Below are 19,035 nucleotides of genomic sequence, written 5' to 3' on the forward strand. Positions count from 1 at the left end.
CGCACCCATTGGACCACGTCGGGGGAAGCCGGAAGCGGGAACGACGGGAACCGCGTCCCCATTGGCCAGTCGCGGCAAGGCGGGGCAAGGCGAGAGGGCGCGCGTGTGGCGTCATCCATACGCGCTGCCGCACGGCAACGCGCAGCTAACGTGCGGCCCCATCCGCTTCGCGCGCCCCCTGGGCGACCGAGAGACCCCGCCCCCGGGCCCGCGCCTGCCCCTGCCCCTGCCCCTGCCCCTGCCCCTGCCCCTGCCCCTGCCCCTGCCCCTGCCCCTGCCCCTGCCCCTGCCCCTGCCCCTGCCCCTGCCCCTGCCCCTCTCCCCGCTCCTCTTGAACTGCGTGGCCAGGGTCCGCAGTTGGGGGCTACCAAACTGAGGGAGCGGGTGGGGATCCTGGGTCACGCTGGCGTCATGGTACTGAACTGCGGCAGCGGGCGCAGGGCCAGAGCCCGATCCCGCATCGCCCTGCAGCACAAGGCGCTGGCACTGGCAGGTCTTTGGCAGTTCTTTATGATTTAGCACTTTGATAGTTTTCCAGTAAATTGTTTTTTAAAAGTTAACATTAAAAAACCAAAGCCCGTGACTCTCTTGGCTGAGCAGTCTGCTTGGTGGCGCCTGGTGCATAGCAGGGCTCCACCACCAGGTCCAGCCCAGGGCACGTGGAGTGGCAGAGATCATGGACCCCAGAAGATCCTCACTGCTTCAGCTGCTCAAGGGTCCATCAAGCCGGCAGCTCGGGGTTGCACGGCACACCCCCCCGCTCAGTTCATGAACTGGGTGTACCCCTCTGCCCCAGTGACAATGACATCCATCCATATGCGCATGGCCTCAGCTGAGGGTGCAACCATGTAGTAGAGGCGGTCATGGGTCTTGACGCAGAAGGTGAGTGCAGGATTGGGACTCTGTGGAGGAAGAAGGCAGGGTCAGCACTGTGATCTCCTCCAAACAATGGTAGGTCCCCCTTTAGGCCATCAACAAAGCCCAGTACTGGGATCCTGCCATCAACAGCCTGAGGAGCTGGCACCATTTAGGGGCTGTGAACCACTCTGGGAGCATCCCAAACTAGGCTGCCCCAGTGGTTGCCTCTCACCTTTGCTGCACTGCGGAGGTGGTCATAGTAAACCTCTTCAATGGCTTGGAAATAGATGACACCCTTCAACTTGGTCTCATGTTTATCTGCCCGAGAAAGAGACTCAGTATTGACCACAGTGCTGCAGGCAATATCATGGGGAGGGGGCAATGGCAAGGGGAGGGTGTGAGGGGCAGCACAGGGACTCACCAACGTAATAGGAGAGGGTGCGCTTCATGCGGTCGAAGACAAACCAGCGCTTCTTCCAAGACTTGATCTTGCCGCCCATCTTGACCAGGTAGCCCTTGCACATCTTCTCCGAGAGGATGATGTGATAGCAGGTGTCCACGCTGTGGCCTGAAGTCTCAATGTGCAGGCGCAGGTCAAAATCCTCCTTGCGGATGGGCAGGTACCGTGTCAGGGGACGAGCCTGTTAAAGCAACAGCCCTGCAAAGACTGCTGGCAGCAACAAGAGCCACATCTCCTCATGGGGACCTGGAACGTCAGCAGCGAGCTGGGTCTGCCTTGCTGGCAAGGCTGAAAAGGGGACCCTATGCTGGAAGGTGGCATCCCGCCCCACACCTGCGAGAAATGCTTCTCACGCAGCTTGACCTCCTTCTCCACCAGCTTCTGCCGCCGCACAGTCTCATCCTGCAGCCGGCGTTCCAGCTTCTCCCGGCGCCGGCGCTCCTCCTCCAGCGCCTGTTGCCGTAGCTCCATCTCCCGCTCCTGCCAACACACACAGGTGCTGAGCCCTGGGGACCGGAGACCCACTCCCCAGCTGGCTGCTTGTGCTGGTGTCCCTGCTCACCCGAGATTCCATCAGCCGTGACTTCTCTGCATGTGCCTCCTTCAGCATCTTCTCCATCTCCTCGATCTTCCCTGCCTCCATCCCACTGGCACTGCAAGACAGCCACAGCTGCTGTCCCAGCAGGTAGGGCCTCGAGCCAGGGGCACGGCCAACAGAGCAGGCTGTCCCTCCAGCCACAGGAACAGGCCCCAGCGTTACCTGGAGACGTTGTCAGGTGAGCAGGCAGAGTTGTTGCCAGTGGAGATGCTGGTCTCCATGCTGTCCGAACTCTCCAGGCTGAGGGTGTCGTACGCGTGGTCCAGCTCCTCAGCCCGGGACCCAGCACCATGGGGACGGTGGTGGTGGAGGATGGAGTGATGCACAAGTGGGGGGAAAGCAGTGGGGAAAGGGGGCTGCCCATGCAGGGCTTCCCACTGGGTCTGAGCCTCGGCAGCCGCTTTCTGCTTCAACTCTGCCAGCCGCCGCTTCTGCTCCTCAATCACCTGCTGACCTGCACCATGGGAGGAAGATGATGACTGAGCAAGCTGCGCTCAGAGCTGTACTGCAGGGGTGAGGGCACAGAGTGAGCAGGGGAGGACACCACAGGCGCTGCTGGAGCCAGGGAGGGAATCCACTGGCACATCTGCCAGGTGAGCACAGCAGGCAGCACCTGCCCAGGCAGAAGGAAGGAGCCTGGGCAGCAAAGGGAAGCTCATGCACCAGGCTGGCAGTAGGCTGGGCAAAGCATCAGCAGGTTAGGGATGCACAGGGCTGTCCCTAAGCAGACACCAAGAGGCACCCAAGGTCCTAGGCTGGTCATGCCCCTCCTCTGCCTGGAGAAGGTGCCAGCAAATAGCCATGCTGCTGCCTCCAGGCTTCTCTAGGCAGTCCAAGCCACCTCACTTCTCTACCTGGTAGATTGCTTGGCTGCAAGGGCTCTGCTGGGAGCGGCTCGGCTGGAGACACACCATCGGGTGGAGGGGTCAGGAAGGAGAGAGGAGGGGAAAAGCAAGAAACCATGAGAGAGGCAGCAGGTCCTGCTGGAGCACTGGTGCTGCTGCCCTCAGCTGGGTTCCCTTCTCCATCACCTGAGCGGCTGCAGGGGAAGCACCTCCCAAAGTCCTGTCACCCTGCAGGGCCGGGGCACGGCGCAGGGCTTACCCTTCTGCTGCAGGGCCAGCTGGCGCTTGGTCTCGATGTCCTGCAGTGTGGCTGCCAAGTTGCGGGGCAGGCTGCCCACAGGGCTTGGAGGACACTAGGCAGGACAGCAGGTGGTCAGTTGTGAGGATGGGGATGGTGCTGGCATCAGGCATGCAGGAGCCGTGGCCAGGGTGCCCATGACCACACAATGCCCAGTCTCCCCTGACAGCCATACCTTGGGCGAGGAGCTGCGCCCCAGCACAGAGAGGTTGAGCTGCGAGGATGAGGGGGTCCCACTCTTCATCCGGGGGGTGAGAGCACCAGTATTACCCTCTGTTTTGGCACGATAGACCTAGGCACAGAGACATGGAAGTGAGAGAGGCAGAGGGGCCTGCAAAACCAGCACCATCTTGGCAGGGATGCAGGCAAAACGATGCTGTAACTTGCCTGCCCCGGGCACGCTGTCTGTTGTGGGTCTGCTCTACCTCTGCCCACTGTAGCACCCAGATGCCTGGCAGAGCCCAAAGTATGGAACTGCTGGGACCATCCCAAATCCCACTCCAGCCCCAGAGCCTGAACCCCAGCAGCAGGAAGCTGGGATTACCTGGAAAGGCTTGTGAGAGGAGTGAGCTTTAGCTGGAAGTGGAGGAGGGGAAGAAGGAGAGACAAAGGAGGAAGAGGTCTCAAAGCCAGCCATGACCTCTTGGTACCACTTCTCTAAATCAAGAGCTGGGAGCCACCTGGCCCCCCCCAGCAGCTGCTGTTCCATCTGGAGGGAGACACCACATGTGAAAGGAGTGAGGGCAAGGCACAGTGAGAGGACAGATGCACAAAGAGAGAGCTTTGCTGTCTGTGCCTGCACTGCCCAGCCCAGCCCTGGGACGCCAGGCACTCCCCAGACCCCTTTGCTGCTCACAGGGCCAGTGAGAGCTAACAGTGGTGCCAGAAAGGCACAAGACCTCCTGCCCTGCACCACAGGATGGGCAAGGCTGAGGCAGGCAGTAGAACAGCAGACAGACAGTAGAGCAGTGAGGGGGTCTGTGGGCTGGCAAGAGCCCAGGCTCAGCCCCATCCACAGCTCATCCCTCTCCATGCATCCCAATCATCTCCTGGGAAGGGTATTGGGGTGGAGGGAGGGAAATAGGGCACAAACCTCTGCAGAGATGGAGGAAGAAGAGAGAGATGGAAGAGGAGAAGGAAGAGGAGGAGCAGCACAGCCTGAGGACGAAGGAGCCGGAGGAAGCAGTAGGGAAGTATCAGGGGCACAGAAGCCGCCCAGGATGTCTGAGAGCTGCTCAATGGTCACATACTGGGCAGAGAGAAGCAGATTAAACTGGGAGATGAGGCTCCAAGGAAGGACAACTCAGCACAGGATAATGAGCAGGTGGCTCCAGCCCCGAAAAGAGAATGCCACATCCCCAGGAAGAAGGGTGCCTGATGCTTCTCACTCTGCTGGTGCTGGGCACCGAGTCAGATCCCTGTTCTGCTCTGCATCTTTCATGCCTGGGACTGGTGGCCAGGACTGGCCCAACAGGCAAAAGGCTGCTCTCCCACCCCACTGGACACACACTGTTCCCCAGCCCCACAGCTGCCACCCCAAAGGGCAAAGTTCCTCTGGAGCAGGTGAGAAGCGCTGCCCAGCAAGAAGACAGGGCAGCTCCAGCCTCTTCTCCCTGCTCCACTGCAGCCAGACAAGTCCCCCAGCCCAAGAGAGGAATGCTCTGAGCACCAGGGCACACAGGGCAGCTGCAGAGACTGCAGCATCCTCACAGCCTGAGGTGTGGTGAGCAACCTGAGGGAGCAAACCCAAGCATACTCTGGAGCAGGTACCTCGTCAGCTGTGGGAGGTACAGCAAGCAAGAAAGAGTGCTGAGCAGCAGCAGGGGCAGCAGCAGAAGCTTTAGTGTCCAGGCTGGGGCCAAGTGCGTGGTTACAGAACCTGAAAACGTCAGACAGCCTCATGTACTCCTAGAAATCCACCGTGGAGAAGGAGAAGAGTTAGAGCCATGTGCTGGCATCACGGCGCTAACTGCAAAGTGGGAGCTGCTGTCCCTCCATGTCCCTCGCCCAGCCCTTCCCTGCCTCGCTGCCCTCCCTGCCTGCAGCTGCCTAGGTGCCCAGCTCATGAGATTGGAGCTGGGCTGGGCTGCTGCTGCCTTGGGCACAGCTTTGCTGGGTGCAGGCTAGAGATGGAGGACTGCAGCCAGCCCTGCTGAGGCACCTCCAGCCATTCCCATCACCCTGACCTCAGGGTGCCCCCAGGTCCCTGGCCACAGACCGCCCGTGGTGTGACAACTCTGGATGAGACATCTCAACCTGCTCCCTTGAAATCCGCTTCCTCACCCTTTCTGAGCAAAACATGCTCAGAAAGAGGGATTTGCTCTTTCTAGGGGGAAGCCAGCCTAGCAGGATACTGCCAGGACTGGCCCAGCCAGCAGGTAAGTGGTAGGCAAGGGGAAGAGCAGGGTTTAAAACTGAGGGCAGGAGTCAGGATGTCCAGTGGGTTCAGGAGAGTGCCTGAAACTGGGGTCTGAGTGTTTATGAGCCCAGCCACCAAGATCTCAATGAGAAATGCCTCAGTGTGTCAGCCTGTGTGCTGCAGTGGGGGTGCCCTGATAACTGGTGGAGATGTTAGTCCAGGTAAGGGGTCTGAGGTGGCTTGGCCATGGAGGGGGAAAGCAAGCAAGCACATGCAGTTAGTCCCATTACCTCTTGTGCCTTGGGGTAGGAGCGGGTGGCAGGAGAAGCTAAGGAGGCAGCTGCTGCTGCTAGCAGGGGGCTGAGGGGCTTAGTGCCCTCTAACAGCTCATAAGGCTCTGAGATATGAAGGGTCTCCTGTAGGAGGGTAAAGATCACATAGCCAAGGTGGGCACAGGCATCAAGAACAGCACCACAGTGCCTGAGGTCACTGTGGCTCTGGCTCCCCGTTCAGAGCCACAAGCAGGGCAATGGGGCAACCCACTCCCACTTAAACCCCTTTGGATATGAATTGGAAGGAGTGCCCTGCACCAGCACCAAGGCAGCCCCACACTTATTCTCCAGCAAGGACAGGACCCCAGGCAGCACCTGGCCCAGCTGCTCTGCAGCTGTGCTAAGCCCTTCCCTCATGGGCAACCACAGCCCTTGCTGAGCTGCGTCCTAAAAGCCCAGACTGCTCCAGGGCTCCTGTGGCACTCGGGCAGCCTAGCAGGGAAGATGCTGCTGTTCCTAAGCCAGCTCTCTGTGTCTGCAGCCCACAGAGAGGCTTCGAGTGGCTAGGAGCACCCAGATCCAGCCAGAAGGTGCATGGGAACACAGAAGCTGCTGCAGGGCCAAGCTTGCAGTGCACCAGGCTCATTCTGGGCAGCAGTGGCTTGGGGCAGCAAGACAGAAGCCCTAGGGACCACAGCCCCCTGTCCCCACTCACCTCTCTGAGAGCTGAGGACATCTTGGGAAAACTCCTGCCGCCTGTGACGCGCTGGTATCGCCTCTCCAGGGACACGAGCTTCTCCTTCTCCTGAGCATGGGGCGGCAGAGAGCAGAGCTGATGGGCACCGGCACCGCACCTCGGGGCTGGGCCCCCACAACCTCACCCTGACTGCCAGCATGCTAACAAAATCAGACGTGATCTTGTCCCGTACTCGAGCTTCCCCAGGGCGGGGGAGCGCATGTTGACCCCCTGCTTGCTGCATTACCTTCTGCAGGAGCTGCAGGACGCTGTTCCTCTCCCTGGCCAGGCGCTCAGCCTCCTGGGCGCTCTGCAGCCGAATCTGAGCAGCCTGGGCATCCAGTGCAGCCACCCGCTCCTGGGGAGCAGGCAGTGGGGCTGAGCTGGGGTCATGGGGCACAGCCTGACCATGCCAAACACTCTGCCCTCCTCCATCCCTACCTTCCTGCGGGTGATGCTGCGGTGGCACTCAGCTCGGCTCTGCAGGAGCTGCTGGCCCCGCGCCTCACGCTCCTCCTCGAGGCGGCTTTCCCGCTCCAGCTGCTGGAACTCCAGGTCCTCGAAAAGCTTGGCCTCTGTCTCCAGCACCTCTGCCTCCTTTGGACACACAAGGGCATCACAGATCACTCCCTCCAAATGGGCACCTCAGCATCCCATTGGCAGCAGTCCCACAGGCAGGCACACAGTGGAACCTCCCACCATGCCCCCACACCTTACTGGCACTGGCGTGGAACTGGAACCCGTGGCAGAGCCTGTCCCTGGTGCCCTGTAGGGACATAGGCAGTGGTCCCTCAGGCCAGCACAGGCACTGTCAGCCTCAGCCTGGCTGGAGAAGGTGATGGAGGCACCAGGCTGATCAGAGCTGTTGACCCTGTGGGACATGGAGCTCGCCACAGCTGGCAGCTTCGCCCAGTCCTTGGAGACCAGCAGCTCCCACTGAACCATGTCCAGGCTGGAGCTGGACCCCCAAACACCACACACTGGTGTAGGCACTGACACGCAGCCCTGCACCATTGAGCCAAGGAGCAGGAGGCCGACAGGCAAGCACCAATCAGACTTGACTGCACTCTCCCGGAGCAGAGCAGCTGCTTGCTCATGGTACGGCCAAGCATCACCCCCACGGCAGCTACCCAGGGTGCCCACACACTGGGGCCTGCCAGTCGCCATCCTAGCCCACCACGTGCCAAGACCTGTGTCCAACACAGGAGTGCCTGCCCTGAGCAGGCTGTGGCACGCTAGGTTTGTCTGTGCAGCGAGGGCTGAGCTGCTTCCGGCAAATACCAGACAGTAGGGAAAAAATGCTGTGGAGCGGCGGCAACACAAACCGAGGGCAGGGTGTAAACAAACACTCGCAGGAAACAGCAGATGGATGAGGACACGGCGGTCCCCGAGGGTCCCCAGCCTGCCCTCCTCTGCAGGGCAGGATCCGAGCGTGGGGGCGGCCCCATGCCCTGCCGAGCCGGCGTCATGCCCTGGGCCCGGGCGACCAGCAAGCTTACCAGGGGGGTGGTGCCTGGTGCCAGCTGCCTCCAGCCCAGGTACGATGCTCCCAGTGTGGCCCTGGCTGGCCGGGAAGAGCTGGCCTAAGCTGGAGTGGAGGGAGTTGGGCCATGGTCCGGGAGGGGTGGGGGAGACACTGACCCTTCGCATCTGCTCCCGCAACTGCTCCCGCATTGACTCGGGGCACTTATCAAGGTGACTCTTCGACTCAAGGTAAAGCGCCCGGAGTTGCTCTAGCTCCTTCCTTTCAGCATCAATCTTTGCCCTTTCCTGAAGCAGGGGAGAATGAGACAAAAACACACCAAAAAAAAAGGAAAAAAAAAAAAAAAGCACTTCTCAAACTGGCGCCATGCAGAAGCTGCAGAGAGGGAGAAGGGCTCGGGTGGAAAAGCGCGCTCCTGGGGAAGAGCTTCGCTGCATCTACAGAGGGGCTGAGAGAGCAGCACCCACAGTGAACCAGGCTGGTGGTGGTAGAGAGGTTACAGCCAGCCCCTGACCTCAGACCCACGTTTCTGTGCTGAAGGCCCACTTCTGGGCAGTGAGAAGATCAGTGCTTACAGCATGGGTAAAGTCATCCTGCTCCTGCAACAAAGGCACCCTCTGAAGAGCTGCTAATCAGATGCTACCTGATGCTCTCCGTCCATGTTGTCAGTTAAGCACAGCAGGGCCCGCATGCAGGCTGAGGGACTGTGGAACACCTCCATCCACTGGACAGAGAGAGATGCCCATGGGACAGCAATGGAAATGGGAGACTGAGGTCCAGCCTTCCTGCTGGAGATGCTTCTTGGGTTATGCAGATTTAGTGGCAGAGCAGAGACACGCTCCTGCCCACGGGGAGGAGGAATTGTCCTTAGTCCTCCCTCCCACAGTCACATGATGGGGGACAGACCAGGCTGACACAGACGTGCACCCCAGGACGGGGGCTCCCAGGCACATAGAGATGCAAGAGGTGAGGGCAGACTTCAGAGCAGGCTCAGTTAGTTCAGTTGGTGCAGGCTGGTTAGGAAAGCAGTGGTTAGGTCAGCAAAGAGGTTGGGAGGGGGAGTCCCTATGCTCCTCCCTGGCTAGAGAAGATGCCTGCAATAGGCTGAGAGACATAACGAGAGCAATACCCCCAAACACCACAGGGACACAGCTGGCAGGTGTTGATGTCAGCTCTGCCCAGCTATGAGCAACCAAACATCCTAGGCATGAGCAGTCATGGGGCCACCCAGACCCCACAGGTGCTGGCGCCATATCACAGCAGCACAGAGCTGCTAGCAGGACCTGGGCATAGGCTGTGTGGGGATGCTGCCCCCAGGCACCAGGAAGCCAGGTCCTGGAGGGTCTTCTGCCATAGAGCAGCTCCTCTGGGGCCATGTCACACTGCCTGCTCAGCTGTGGGACAGCCAGTAACAGGCAGCCTGGACACACGTGCCACACGTGCAGTGGCAGAGGTGCCCTCAGCCATGGCTGGCAGGCTATGGCATCAACTGGTGACAAAGACACCTCCAGAAGCAGGCAGCCAGGACCCCCTCTTCAACTACTGAGCTGAGTGAAACACCCACAGATATTTCCTGGACACTGCCAGCAAGCTGGACACTGCAGTGGTGGTCACCATCACACTTGAAGATGCCCCAACAGGCTGCAGAGCAGGGGGACTCGCTGCAAGACAAAGCCCCATGGCAAGGGCAGGGAAAGCCCGGTGGCCACAGAACCTTCATGAGCCACCCTGCTGGCACAACAGAGAGAGACCAAAATACACTTGAAGCACCACTCCCTGACATCCTCTGGCAGGGCTGTTGCACCAACAGCCCCAGGTGGATGGACGGACAGACAGCTGCCCCATAATGCAAACCCAGAGGGGATGCTCCTCCACGGAGCCCAGGGACAGAACGTGTCTGCAGGGGAATGTCGCAGCACAGGATACCAGCTGAGAGCAGTGGGGAGGGCACAGCATAGCTGGCACCATGAGGAGCCATGCCCAAGGCTTACCTTATCCCGCTCCTTCCGGATGCTGGCATCCAGGCTAGAGAGCTTCTCTTGCAGCTGCTGCACTGCCTCCTGCTCCTGCCGCAGCCGCGCTGCCTCCGCGTCCCGCTCGCCCTGCAGCAGTGCCCGCTCCATCTCCGCCTGCATGGGTACCCTGTGTCAGGATAGCTGCCCCAGCCAGGTTCAACTCATGGCACCAGCACTGGCAGCGAGGTCAGAAAGCAGCAGGGACCCTCGTGGGGCTCCCCACATCCTCACCTCTTGTGAGGTTTCCTGCAGCTGCTGCTCCAGCTCCTTGAGGCGGCCCTTCAACTGATCCAGGCGCCCAAGCACACTGGCACGCTCCTCCTCCAGCCTCTGTGCCTCCCTGGCCCGGGGGCCCACCAGCTCCTCGTGCTGTGGAGAGGGCAGGTTGGCATGGCATGGCACAATGTAGCATGGCACACTGTAGAATGGCATGGCACAGCCAACCCCTCACCTCATGGTGGGTGCTCTCAGTGCTGCTGCACTCCTCCTTCAGGTTCTCCTCATCTGACCTCTCCAGGCTCTCTCTCTGCTGCAGCTCATCAGCAACACTGCCCAGAGCCATGGCACCCCTGGGCACCCACCGACCAGCATCTGCCTCACTAGCCAGGAGCCGGCGCACATCGCCCAGCTCAGTGCCATCTGTCTTGGTGTACTCCGCACAGAGATTCAGGATGGTCTCCAGGCGCTGCCGTTCCTGTGGGGAAGGATGGTCAGCACGGTGCCCGTCCTGGCACACACCACCATCACCAGAGCTGGCAGGAACCCTGTGCTGATGGTAGGCACCAGGGCGAAGGCTCGTTCCTTGTCTTGCCCACGCTGGGGACACCGCGATGCCAGATGCTGCCCACCTCGACCCCAGGCTGCACCAGGCACACGATGCGCGGAAGCTGGAGACAGACTAATTAGGGGCGGCAGCGCCGGCCGCCAAGCGCCGCCGCTATTTCCAGCCAGTGACTCAGGCCGCCGGCACCGGCTGTGAGTCAGGAGTGAGCAAACAGAGCTCCAGCGGCACGGCCACGGCCACCAGCAGGGGCGCGGGCAAACCCCACCCAGGCAGCTGCTGGCTCTATAAAAACTCCATCGACCCTAAATATAGACACTGTGCCCATAAAGCTACGGCACGGTTGTCAGCAGACACAGCCCTGGTAGGGGCTGGACAAGACGTAGATGGTTTTTCAACGCTGGGGGGGCACCAGAATTTCAGCCAGCAGCCTCATGGGGCCACGTCGACCCCCCCCAGGCTTCCCTGGGTTGCTGCCAGCCAGGGACTTTTTGTTCCCCAAGAGCTGCCATGCATCGATGGCTGCTCCTGGCCATAATCCCCCCAGATAAGCCAGCAGCTGCAGCAAATCCCCACGAGATGAGAGCTGGGTTTTAAGGCAGCAAAAGCTGAAAGGTGTTTGCAAAGAGGGGGGTCCCATGCTCGACTACAACCCCACAGCCCCCTGGCCCTGGGGCTCACCAGGCGCTCCATCTCTTGCTCCCGCACCCGCTCCTGCCGCTGCCGCCGGTGGTACTCCAGCAGCTCATCCTCGTTGTCGCTGATCTCAGTGATGCTGTTCTTGCGCTCCCGCGACCCCACCAGTGGCCGTGGGTCTCCTAAGGGCTTTCTGGGGGTGCAAGGGCTCTGCCGGGGTGAGGGCATGGCCGGGGAGCCCAGCCCATACGCTGGGCTCAGGCAAGAGCTGAAGCTGGGGCGGCGTGGGGGAGTCTCTGCCAGCAGTGGGGGTGAGGGGCTCCCAGCAGCCCTCAGCTCCTCCAGACCCTTGCGTCTGGCACAGGGGCTGCCAGGCACCTCCCTGCCTGGTCGGGGCTGTGGGGAGGGGGCATCGGGGGCTGTCCGGGGGCTGGCTGCCCGGCGTGACAAGGAGGGGCTCAATGGGGGCAGCTCCCGCATGCTCTCCACGTTCCTCCGGCTCACCCGTGGGCTCTCAGGGGGCTGCAGCCGGGTCTCAGGGACCACCCTGCTGGTGGACTGCCGGCTCAGGGCCAGGGGGTCCCGTGGCTCCCGGAAAGGGCTGGGGGGCCGCTCCTGCAGGGTCACCCGTGCCCGTGGTGCTGCTCTGGCAGTCAGTCGTGGGCTGCCTGCCCGGTGGTCCCCCAGCTTCTCAGTTGGCCAGGGCTCTCTGGGAGCCCCACTGAGCGAGGGGTGATGGCACTGAGAGGGTGGCTGCATGGCATGGTTGTAGCTGGAGGAGCGGAGTGGGACAAGAGGGGGCACAGCCAGACCTTGCTCCTGGCTGCTGGGTGAGGGGCTGGTGTAGCTGCTGCTGCTGGCTGGGGAGGAGAGTGGGGAGAAGTTCTCATAGCTGGAGCCCCCAGAGACAGCCCCAGGGCTGGTGGGGGGGGACAGAAGGCAACGCCCACCCCCATTCACCACAGGGGAGAGGGGGGACTGGCCACAGGCAGCTGGCTTCTTGCCACTAGGAGATGCTGACTCCTCCAGCACCAGCGAGTCCATAATGTCCTGCAGGTCCTTCTCGATGGAGCTGACCAGGGAGCTGTGGTTGGCACATCCGTGCTCCGATGGCTGGTGGCCACCGTTCATTAGGGCATCAGGCTCTGTGAGGAGACATGGGAGCAGGCATCAGTGTGGTGAGACCCCCCTGTAGCTTGTGCCCAGGTTGGGGTCCTATAGAGCAGCCTGACATCACTCTCCAAGCTGCCTTGCCAAGCTAGCACAAGGCTCCTCTTCCCTTGACCCTGAGATGCCTGTGCCTTGTTGCCACCGTTTCCTGTGCTGCTGGGAAGCTGGGCCAGAGAAGAGGCCACCATCCCACTGGTCCCATCACCAGGGAGACAGAAGCCAAATAGCAAGTCCACACACCCAATCCCACATCCCTGTGCTGCCAACAGCTCCCGGCCCTGCTCCCTGGGGGCAGCTGCTCATACAAGCCACTAGAACCCACCACTTATCCCCGGCACACTCCAGCAGCTTGGTGAAGAGGCAGAGATGCAATGGCTAAAAGCCACTGAGCACAGACCCATGACACGTACAGACCCATCATGACATCACCCACAGCCTCCCTGTGCCCCTGGCCAGGGTGCCCTCGGCCCAGGCTGTCCCATCCACCCCACCCAGCACCGATGTGCCTGTCACTCAGAGCTAATAGTGGCAGGCACAGAGCCTGACCAGGACAGCGTGCCACCCAACCCACGTCACTCCCTGGCACCCAGAGGCTCCACTGCAGTGGCTGGCAGCACCTCTGTGCCCGAAGAGATGTGCCACAGCCCTGCTCACACACTTCCTCCTGGTCCTGTGGGACAGAGAGAGACCATCCCATGAGGAATGGTCACAGGACATTCTGCAGTCGTGGGATGCTTGGCAGCCACAGCCACTCCCTCTGTCCCTCTCTCCATCCCCCAGCTGTAGGGTGTGCTGCCTTCCTGACACACATGTGGCACAGGGAGACTGCCAAGCTCCTCTCCCCGTGCCAGGGTGTGCCAGTTGGGGCAGGGAGAAGGGCTGCAAGCCCAGGGATGGCTGATGGGGATCCAGACATCCCTGGGAAGCAGGCACAGCGCAGGCGCCCGGCACATCAGCCCCACAGACACAGCAAGATAAGCAGCGGGTGAGATGGAGGATTGCAGCCAGGGAAACGGCCTTCAGAGCCTTCACATGGCCGCCCTGGCATGCAAATGCCTGCTCCGAGGCGCCCCGCATCCCTGGTGTGGGCCGACAGATAACAGCTCTGCCACTGCCAGGCTGGGCACAGGCAAGAGCTGTGTCTCGCTGCCCTCTTCTGAGGCAATATCAATCATTAACAAACATCAGCACAGCTGCCATGCTGAGCCAATGGCTGGCACATCCATGGCTGGGCACCAGCCCTGCTCTCAAACACAGTAGCGCGGGCTGGACCAGGCTGGGAGCACCACACACAGGGATGGCTGGTGGTATAGGTCTGGGAGCACCCCAGTGTCCTCACCACCACCCCACCCAGGATGACATGGGGTCACCTACTTGCTGGCAACCCGTAGAGAGCTGCTGGGCTCCTGCCACCCACTGGGACCATGCTCTTCATCCACTTGGCCTCGGCAGGGTGGTTGAAGCGGAGGAAGGTGGCCTGGCCCAGGCAGATGGTGCACCCTGGGGAGAGACAGGAGAGGGTTCAGCCACCAGCCAGTGAGCAGCGCTGGACCGAGGTGAGAGCTGGGGCAGCCCAGCCCTAAGACATGTCCCTGAGTGGGAAGCAGGCTCCTGCTGTCAGCAGAAGCTTAGGGGGAAGCTGAAATCCAGGTCACTCCCCAGCAGCTGCAGGCACAGCTGGGGTCCCCGGGGGGAGCTGTGCTGCCGGGGGGGTGCTGGCAGGGCTCCAGGGCCTGTGTAGCTGCCAGCTGCAGACAAGACAGCTCCTGTCCCCGGCTGCAAAGTGCTTCTTCTTGGCCCAAAGCCCCTCAGGGGCAGGCTGACGAGCGGCCATGGGGGCCAGCACCTCGGGACCGGGACCGGGGCGCCTGCCGACTGCTCCCCACTGTCCGTGCCGGGGGCCCGCGTGCCCCCCGTGGGGAGCAGCAGGAGGCTGGAAAGCTCCGTGCTGCAGACACACCCCGCTCTGAAGCGCCTGCCAGGGCCCCGGGGAGAGGCTTGTTCTGCTCCGACAACCGCAGCCGAAAATCTCTCGCCGGGGGCGATTGATTTTTGGAGCGCCCAGCAGCCCAGGCTCAGGATGAGGTGAGCGAAGCATCGAACGGATTTACCAAACGGATTCGCCGAATGGATTCACCCGATTCACCATTGTCACCACGATGGGGCCGACTGCTGGGGAGGACGGAGGTGCTACCCCCGATCAGCCTTGCTGTAGCACCCCGGCTTGGTCAGGGCATGCTGCCTGCCCAGGGCACCGTCAGTGCCCGGCCCAGCCACGGCTCTTCCAGCTCGAGGCATCACTGGCTATGTTCACCCTGCATGCTGACACCGACAGCACCGGGCATCGCCCTAGCAAAGCAGGGTGGTACCCCCACCACACGGCTCGTCCTGACGCTGAGCCTGCCCGGGGGTATCCCCCCGCCTGCCCGCCCTGCCTGCCGCCCGCGGACAGATGCACCGGGGTCTCTGCCCGCACCCCCAGCACAGCAGGACGCGTCGGGAGCCGGCGGCCGGAGCCGTCGCGCCCTTCCCCGGCGGCCACGTGGCTGCCATTGTCCCCCGGGGGACCGCGCCCACGCGGGTGGGGCTCCCCTGCGCCACGGACAGACTGGGGGCGGACGCGGGGGCGGACGCGCGGACTGCCGCGGGGTGAGAGTCTGTGCAAGCCTCTGGAAGGGACGGAAACCGCTCCCCACCCCGGCGCGAACACGCGTGGCCATCCCGCCGCCACCCTGCACTCACCACCGCCGCTGCCGCCACCACAGCCGCCTAGGCAGCGCCCGTCGCGCACCGCCCCCGGGGAGGGGCGGCGGGAAGGGCGGGTGGGGGCCGGGCCTCGCCCTGCCCGCGCCCAGGGTCCTCCCCGGGAGACGGGGCGGGGAGAAGAGAGGGAACGCCCTGGGAAGCGACCCCTACCTCTACCCGCGCTGGCTGGGAGCGGCGGGTGAAGGGGGACAGCGGGGTCCAAGCGCCGCCAGCGGGACCCGGCAGCGATGCGTCGGGACTCCCGCGTTGTTTTCTCCCTGCACCATCGCCTCCCAACCCCGGGGCTCAGCATCTCGTTCTTGTTTGGGAAACGAGTGCGATGGCGGGACCGCGCCCTGCCCGGCACCGGCCGAACCGAGCTGCTTTCTGCCGCCCGGTCTCACCCGTGGCACACAGCAAAGCCGACTCCCAAACGGTGACAGAATTCGGCAAAGAGGCAAGAGCACCCAGATGGGATGGATCTGCAAACACCTTGACTCCCCTCAGTACAAATCCACCCGCGTACGCTGAGTCTGGCTCTGGAGACGACCAGGCGGTGCCTACCTTGGGTGAGGCGTGTGGGCCGCTGCAGCGGCACACCGTCGATCGCACAGGCGTTACCGCAGGGGTGCAGCGTGAGTGTGCCCCGCACATTCTCAATGTAGCAGTGCTGGGGGGCCAGCCCAGGACCCTGCAGGACGATGTCCTTGGCGTCCGTGCCAATGGTGGTCCTCCCTGCCAGCAGAGAGGGTGGTTCAGTGTCCCTGCCGCTGGCATGCCCACAGGGTATGCCCTGGTAGCTGGCACTCACCTTCCTCCAGGGGCAGGAGCGTGATGGCGGTGCTGAGACGACCACTGCCCAAGCTTACCAAGTGTGGCTTCTCTGTCTGCACCTTCAGCCCCTTGCCCGTGTCAATCAGGTCCAGAGGACTACTCTGCAGGAGGAGAGGGAGGGATGCTCACAGTGCCCACTGCTGCTGGAAGCCCAGGCTGCTCCAAAACGTCTGCTCATGCAGGCAGGGAGCAACGCCCAGGCACAGCTACGTGCAGCCAGGAGCCCAGAGAACAGGAGTGAGTTGCTGCAGGAGCAGGAGAAGATCGCCAGGGCTTGGGCTGCACCTAAGAGGATCCAAACTGCCAGGCTCTCAGCTCAATTGGCTTTGCCACCGATCCCATAAGAGGATTGGGGTGAGGCGAGGCTAGAGGGCAGTGCCAGCCTCCCTATGGGCTCTCAGCTGGATCCTCACGCTCCCGCTGGGCAGAGGTCCTGCGGCCACGCATCCTTACCTGGATGACAGTCTGGACTCTGCAGGTTGAGCTGGTGGGGGTCCTGCTGGGTGCCTCCATGGTGTGTGCTCAGAGATGCCAGGTACTCTTGGGCACAGGCTGCTGCCAGAAGAAGCAGAACACATCAGCACCACATTGGACATTGCTATATTCCTCCTGCACATCACAGCCTGAGCACACACCTCACAAGCTCTACCCTGCTCCAAGACACCATTTGCCACCCAAAGGTGGCTCTCATCTCCAGTCCTGCAGCAGTGGCCTGCAGCTGCTGAGCATCCCTCCCAGCAAGGTACCTGTACCCTCTTGCCCAGGGACACCTGTGTGTGTGCTAAGCACCAAGACATAGTGCCAAGAATCAGCACAGAGCCTTGGATTTGGGGAGGTGGTGTAGGAAACATACCCTAAACGTCAAGAGTGACAGTCAGATGGTTGCTGGTGGATGAGGACTGTGAGCACAGCATCCAGATGCCCTGGCACACCCACACATACCACAAGTGTCTGTCCCCGATGTCCAGGCACATACCTTTGCTCCTGCACAGCCCAGAAGCACCTTGGGGTGCACAAGCCCAGATGAGTGCTCTGTGTCCCTGCCTGTGCTCTGCCTGGCTGGCACACACACCCAGGCTGGCTGGCACACACTGCTGCCCACGGGCACAGCCACTTGCTGCGCCGGCGGGAGGCAGCTTGGCGAGGAACAACTTCCGTCAGCAGGCGCTCAGGCCACCGTCACAGCCTGGGATGCTCCGGGGTTACTAAATTTACCGAGCGCTGGTCCCCACGCCCCTCCCTTCCGCCCAGGCCTGGCCAAGTGCAGCTTAACCCCTCCCGGGCAAGCTGGGACAGCTGAACCCGGGAGTGCTTTTGTCCCCTTTAGGGAACCCAGCCCAGGGCTAGCCAGGGGCAGCAGGAGGAGTCCCCGGGTTGGCACCCTATAGCATTGCCTGCTGTGCTTCCAGTCTTGGTGTCCCGCAGGGCAAGAGAGCCCCCGGCTGGGCTGCGGGGGTGAGCGGCTATTACACACTCTGGAAAAAATGAAACGCTGGAAAACACCAAGCGTGAGATCCAAGGCTGGGATGGGAGGGCTCCGTGGGGACCGTGGAGTCAGTTCAGCTAGGGCAGGGGGAAGCAGAGATGCAATACCCCAGGAACAGCTTCCCGGTGCCCACCATCTCCGAAGGTGGGACGCCCAGTTTCCCTTACCTGCCGCTTGGTCCTGGTGCCAATTTGGACCCTCCGTGGTTGGGTGCCCATGACCCCTGGGTGCTAGGGGGCTGCACTTCCCAGCATCCCAGTACCCGACAGCCTGGCTGATGCCAAGCCCCTGCCCCTTGCCTGCACCCAACCCTTGCAACAAGCAACAATGTCAGGGAAGGAGGAAGAGCCAGGAGGGGCCGGGCTGCTGCATAGGAAGGGAGCCGGGCCAGAGCGGGATCCTGTGCTGCGTTAACCCCTTCCAGCATGGCTGTGCTGGTGCGGCTGGGTTTGCATCATGGGGGACCCCTGGCCCTGCTCTCCAGGGCATCATGCCCATTCCTACCCAAACTTACTCCACCCTGCAGCTCCTGCTCCACATGAGCTGGAGAGTGACCCTGGCATCCTGCTGCTCCCTGATGCCCACCCTGACAGTCCTTGACCCCCCAACAACTCTCTTCATCAGAGCTCCTCACCCAGCCCGTCACCGCGCAGAGGAACTCCGCCGTCCCCGCAGTCCGACCCTCTGCCGGCTCTGCCGGAGGAATGCGGGGCGGGGCGGGAGCGTGGCTGCCCCGGTCGGCGCCCCACCGCTGGGTCAGGACAAGGCAGCCTTTCTTCTCCCGCCGCTGCCTGCAGAACGCGCCGCTTGTTCCCGCCGTGGGAAGCGGCGAAGGCAGCAAATGCCAAGGGGTCGGGCTCAGTTACCGCCCAGCAGCCCACGGCCCCCATGTCCCCCGCTCAGGGCTGCTCGCTTGGCCCCAGCCTTCCCAAGAACAAAAGCCTTTTTCTTCTCCTGGCACAGGCAGAGGCCTCACCTGGGAGGACGCCCAACTCTGCTGATGCAGGGCTCCCACTGACGCCGGGCGGGCGGCACAGTGACACAGACCCCCTGGCATCATGCTCCTGGGGAGCTCTGCACCACACTGCCTGCAGGTTGCAATCTGCCTGCCTTCCCTGAGCCCACATGGGCAGAGAGGTTTGCTCATGCCCAAGCTGCTGCTGCCCACTGAGACCCAATGCAGGCATGGTCTGATCTGCCTTGCATTCCAGAGCCACACTGTATGCCTCTGACCAGGACACGGCCAGGGCACAGCCAGGCATCCCTTGCTCACAAAAGGCCGTGCCAATGCACTGGAGCACAGCCTGGCACAGCCTGACATAAGACACCAGCCATGCCCAGGATGCAGCGTTTAAGAGGCAGGTACATAGCATCACACACCTCAGCATCCCACCACATGGCCTCTCCTCCCTGCCCGCCGCTGGGCGAATCACCAAGGAGGCACCGTTGGGGCTGAGGC

The 19,035-nt window shown here is 62.2% G+C and overlaps 1 protein-coding gene across 7 annotated transcripts; it reads right to left on the reverse strand.

Annotated features, from left to right (window-relative positions):
• Positions 1–487: 487 nt before the first annotated feature.
• PHLDB1 (pleckstrin homology like domain family B member 1) lies at positions 488–17,888 on the reverse strand. Of its 7 annotated transcripts, XM_068167738.1 has the most exons (27): positions 17,744–17,888; positions 16,544–16,645; positions 16,068–16,191; positions 15,821–15,991; positions 13,886–14,011; positions 11,387–12,486; positions 10,376–10,618; positions 10,156–10,293; positions 9,901–10,038; positions 8,068–8,196; positions 7,139–7,192; positions 6,868–7,023; positions 6,674–6,784; positions 6,406–6,495; positions 5,709–5,834; positions 4,830–4,967; positions 4,153–4,308; positions 3,604–3,768; positions 3,235–3,351; positions 3,021–3,114; positions 2,771–2,815; positions 2,079–2,370; positions 1,881–1,971; positions 1,652–1,798; positions 1,280–1,499; positions 1,091–1,176; positions 488–902 (listed from the first exon to the last, which is right to left on the reverse strand). In XM_068167738.1, the coding sequence occupies exons 2-27, from the start codon at positions 16,601–16,603 to the stop codon at positions 762–764; spliced, it is 4,458 nt and encodes a 1,485-aa protein (XP_068023839.1). In that variant the 5' UTR covers positions 16,604–16,645; positions 17,744–17,888; the 3' UTR covers positions 488–761. The 7 variants fall into 7 exon arrangements, with proteins under 7 accessions (XP_068023839.1, XP_068023840.1, XP_068023841.1 ...); XM_068167739.1 differs by lacking the exon at positions 7,139–7,192; XM_068167740.1 differs by lacking the exons at positions 7,139–7,192; positions 8,068–8,196 and having other exon boundaries at positions 17,744–17,887.
• Positions 17,889–19,035: the final 1,147 nt, after the last annotated feature.

This window comes from Melanerpes formicivorus, unplaced genomic scaffold (assembly GCF_026170545.1).
Source record: "Melanerpes formicivorus ecotype bairdi unplaced genomic scaffold, bMelFor1.0.p_v2 SCAF_123, whole genome shotgun sequence".
NCBI classification, from domain to species: Eukaryota; Metazoa; Chordata; class Aves; order Piciformes; family Picidae; genus Melanerpes; species Melanerpes formicivorus.